The sequence below is a fragment of the Penaeus japonicus genome, unplaced genomic scaffold, assembly GCF_977035675.1.
Source record: "Penaeus japonicus unplaced genomic scaffold, GWHDUDI00000001_assembly GWHDUDI00000006, whole genome shotgun sequence".
In the NCBI taxonomy this organism is placed as follows: domain Eukaryota; kingdom Metazoa; phylum Arthropoda; class Malacostraca; order Decapoda; family Penaeidae; genus Penaeus; species Penaeus japonicus.
Window position 1 is genome coordinate 7,327,992 of NW_028234408.1, and position 5,000 is coordinate 7,332,991.

Genomic DNA, 5,000 nt, shown 5'->3' on the forward strand with positions numbered 1-5,000 from the left:
CTGACCAACATCTGTAAAGGAGAAAGCTGATTTGAGAAATTTTCATGATTCCTTAACCTGTTGCTGACAGGTTTGATTTGGCTCCAAATGGTCGAAACGCTGAGATATTTCAAACGCATAAGCCTACTGCCTCAGGCTATTTGCCTGCTCTGGCCGTGGCCAAGTGCTATGCGCCCGATCATCCAGCATGCCCGCCAGAAGGATAGCCATGACTTAATATCTTGTCTCTGGTGGCGGGTCCTGCCACCACTCGCCGTGATATCTTGTCACCCAGCGTGAACGGGTTAAAAAATTGAATTCGATTTTGAAAAGGATTTCCTAAGTTGTAGGAGCAAATTATTATGTTCAGGTTGTAGGGAAGGTAGCACGAACTCATATAATGCTGTTGTATGTCATTAACGATAGCTCAATTCTGTAGAGAGATGCTTATGCAATTTCAGATCGGAAAGATAGAATAGTTTTAACATTTATAGATCTCTTGCAGACTGCACTCAGGTTGATACTTGGAACTGTATGTCATGTATTCACTATTTGAAGTGTGCTTCAAGTGTAGCTTGTGTAGAAATTTGTGTTGAGGGTGATGTATCTTGTATTCTACATTAATTTGATAAAGATGTGGTTGAAGGATTTCTTACTAAATTTGTTACTAAAGACTGCATGGAAGTGTGAATCTAATAGGATTTTCAGATTACTATCTTGTGTAATGTGTATTATTTCTATTGTAAATCTGTGTGTGCATTGGAATAGTCATATTTTATGCACACACCAAATATATATATATATATCTAAATTTATATTATATATATATATATTATATATGATATATATATATAATATATAATATATATATTATATAATATTTATATATTATATAATATATATTATACAATATACATATTACATAATATATATGTTATATTATATATTATATAATATTTTTATATTATATAATATATATATTATATAATATATATATATTATATAATATATATATATTATATAAATATATATATATATATATATATATATATATATATATATATATATATATTTATATATATATATGTATATATAATACATATATATATAATATATATAATAATATATGATATATATATATATATATATAATTATATATATATATATATACATATATATGTATATATATATATATATATATATATATATATATATATATATATATACATACATATATACATATATATATATATATATATATATATATATATATATATTGATATATTAATTTGATGTTCACCAAAGTATCCTTAGATTAGAAATTGTATATTTTTTATTATTATTAATATAATTTATTTCTATTTGTGGAAATTTATGCATATACAGGCAATATGGATAATGTGGTATACTTATCTTTAAGAACTACATATTTACTGATGACTATAGATATCATAAAAAAATTGAATAGGAAAGAAAAATATATTTAAAAAATGGATTCTATACTGACCAAGGTAAAGTCACCTCAGATTATCATAAGAAAAAAAAAAAAAAAACTCATGCAAAAAGTCATTGAAAATCACAGAATATTAATGTATATAAGATGTTGACAATATCTATTCATTTGTGAGTCAGTCACGTGAATGTTAATGTTTGGGGAGCAAAAAATTATTGTCGGATCAAGTTATGTCATATAAGGTATTGGAAATAACAGTGAAAATATTATAAAGAGAAGCAGAATAGTCTGGAGGATAGAGAGAGAAAGTGCATTGTATTATATCAAAGTCTTCTGTGAACAAAAATTGGAAGTGATGTTTATACCCTGTCCAATCCAGAATTCATTACAAGTATTTGCTTGGCCCGAAATCTCCGGAAGAAGGAGGAAGGATAAGAACTCTGATGTGCTAAATTACATTAGCGGTCTTCAGTTTTACCAATTGTGTTGACATAAATCCCAGTGATTAGCATTAATTGTTCAATTAGAGGTGTCTTTATTGAAAATTTTGAAGTGGCCAACAGAAATAAAAACTATGATATTTCTGTAGGCTTTAGCCACTCATGTAAAAGGTGATGCTTTCTGAAAAGTAAATAGTTTTTTTGTTATCATGGAAATAAAGCAAAAGTTACGATCTGCCTGTGGCTTGCATTCTCGGTCAATGATTATACAAAATCTAAGAACATAAAATACGCACAATTATACACAAGCATTAGTGGATTCATAACTTTACATAAAAAGCTAAATTGTGCCATAAAGCAATAAAGCTAAACTGTTCCATAAAGCGATGTTAAATTGACAATGTAAACAGCAGGGATCTAGTGGCTACTACAGCAGCAGCAGCAGCACGAACGGCTACCACCGCGGAGAGGCAGACAGCTCGGACCGACTGCGCAGAACATCTTACTCCTCCACACAGGTCGGACATCCACCCAGTAGTATGGCAGGCTCACAGCGCAAACCTCTTCCGGGACTCTTAACTAAGGGTTTTGGCTCTTCGCTTTGCTCTCTGGAATCATCTTTCAGTATATTGGGCTCTTTGTGTCAGTGTTAACTGTTCCTCATGTAATCTCATTTCCTTTCCCCTCTCTCACCTTCTCTTCCTCAAGATATGTTGCTGGTCAGATTGTATGGACTAACGTGAACATGAGTAATTGTGGGGAGATTATATATTTCCTTTTTTAATTATATTTCTTACTTACCCAGATGCAATTTGTGAGATATTTTTTATTGTCAGAGTTCATTTATATAGATGCACTGTACTAACAACCTCATTTTGTTATTTTTTACTAGTTGCTATATGATAATCATAGAATTGCGTTAGAATAGTAAGGAACCTATTTGGGAAAAAAGTAAAAAAGATCAAGATAATGCATTTACTATTTATTGCCTTTGATTTAGAAGAGCAAAGTTTAGGAGTCACCCTATGCAAACTAGAGTAGTCACTGGACACTTTTTGGAGTTGTAGAAGCATTTCTTTCCTTAGAGTACTCATAGTCGTAAGGACTACGGGAACTGGTGATCTAGAATGCACATTCACAGATTGTGGAGGAGGGAGCAATGGATTTATATGCAAATTTATGTTCAAAAGATTTTATTGAATCAAAGAAATGAATATATGATCCAGAGTAAGTTCTTTAAACCAAATTGTGTTATTAGTGGATATCTATTGTATAGTTATTTTTCTTAACTTGTATGTATATTTATTTATGTTAGTTCTTTACTTAAATTACTATTTATTGACATGTGCAGCAGTTAATACATTTTAGTTTTAATTGTTCATTCTTAGTTGTTTTTTTAAATTTCTTTTCAATATAATCCTACAGCCCTTGACAAAAAGGGGTACTATTTGAAAAGGCATAGTTAGATACCTACATAGTTGCCTCATAATTGTATTATTAATAATCCTGATAGTGGTCCCTTACTCCTAGATTCAGTTCCCTTTTTGTCCACTTAAAAAGAAATTCAGCATCATCACAGAGCACCTGCATGTAGTGACTGTATATACAACTTTGTAGTGCAAAGGGTAGCATGAACTGGTCCTAGTAATTTTGTTTTGTTATTAATGTTGATATTGATTTGGTTGTTGGTTGGGTGGAGTAGTGTGTGGTGAGATGTGGTGTGTGTGTGAGAGTGTGTTTGTGGTGTGTGGAGAGTTTGGGTTGTGTGATTGTGTATTGGGTGTTGGGTTGTGGGTGTGGGTGTGTGTGTGGGATTGGTGAGGGTGTGGGTGGGTGCATGTTTGTGTGTGTAGTGTGTGTGAGAGTGTGTGCGTGTGTGTGTGTGTGTGTGTGGTCTGTGTGAGTTGGTGTGTGGGAGTGTTTACTTGAGACGAGTCTGAGTGTGTGGGAGAGTGTCGTTGTGTGAGTATGTGTGTGTGTTTGTGTGTGTCTTGTATATTTGTCTGCGTTACGATAGTGTCTGTGTGTCTGTCTATGTATAAGAGTAATGGTAAGTGTCTGTCAAGGTTGTTACGTTATTAGCTTATGGGTGTGACTGACAAGTAGTTATAGTTTTTTATTTAGTTTTATTGTGTGTGTGATTGTTTTGCTGGTTTGTTGGTGATGGGTGGGTGTGTATAAGTGTTAGACTGTGAGAGTGATTTTGGGTGTGTTTGAGAGGATTGTTTGTGTGATATGTATAGTGAGTTGGAGAATGATTTGGTGAGTTGTGGGTGTGTGTGTGGGTTAGTGATTGGCGTGTGTGGTGAGGGTGTGTGTGGGTGTGTGTGGGGGAGTGTTTGGGTGTGGGTGGTAGTGTGTGGGAGTGTGTGGGAGTGTGTGTGTGTGTGGGTGGGATAGGGTGTGGGTGTTTGTTGGTGTGGGAGTGTGTGGGGTGGGTGTGAGTTGGGCGTGTGTGGGAGTTGGTGCTGTGTGGGTTTGGGAGTGTGTGGGTGGGGGTGTGTGTGGTTGTGGGTTTGTGTGGGTGTGGGTGTGTTGGGTGTGGATGTTTGTGTGGTTGTTTGTGTGTTGTGTGTGTGGGAGTGTGTGTGGGTTGAGTGTGGTCGGTTGTTGTGTGAGGTTGTGTGTTGTGAGGGGTGTGTGAGGTGTGTGAGTGGGTGTGGTGTGTGGTTGTGTGTGTGGTTGTGGTGGTGTGGGTGTAGAGTGTGGGTGTGTAGTGTGGGTGAGTGTGTTTTGTGTGAGGTTGTGTGTTTGTGGGTGTGTGTGTGGAGGGTGTGTGTGGGTGTGGTGTGTGGGTGAGTGTGTGTGGGTTGTGTTATGTGGGGGGAGTGTGTGTGTGTGGTTGTGAGTGGTTGTGTGTGGGTGTGTGGGTGTGTGAGTGGTGTGTGGAGTGTGTGTGTGGTGTTTGGTGTGTGGTGTGAGGTGTTTGGAGTGTGAGTGTGTGAGTGTGTGAGTGTGTGTGAGTTTCTGTGTGTGTGTGAGGTGGAGTGTGTGTATGTGAGTGTGTGTTTGAGTTAGTGGGTGTGTGTGTGTGAGTGGGTACGGGTGTGGGTGTGGGATGTGGGTGTATGTCGTGAGGAGTGTGGTTGTGTTTGATGTGTGTGCGAGATGAGGTGTGTGGTGTGTTG

General features: G+C 36.0%; 1 protein-coding gene across 1 annotated transcript in view; it reads left to right on the forward strand.

Annotated features, from left to right (window-relative positions):
• Positions 1-5,000, forward strand: part of LOC122257586 (uncharacterized) — a gene marked incomplete at its 5' end in the record, with an annotated part of 42,512 nt that overhangs the window by 20,903 nt on the left and 16,609 nt on the right. The window contains one exon of the mRNA XM_086537443.1: positions 2,286-2,390. Within this exon, the coding sequence (XP_086393569.1) occupies positions 2,286-2,390 (105 nt within the window). The remainder of the gene's footprint in view (positions 1-2,285; positions 2,391-5,000) is intronic.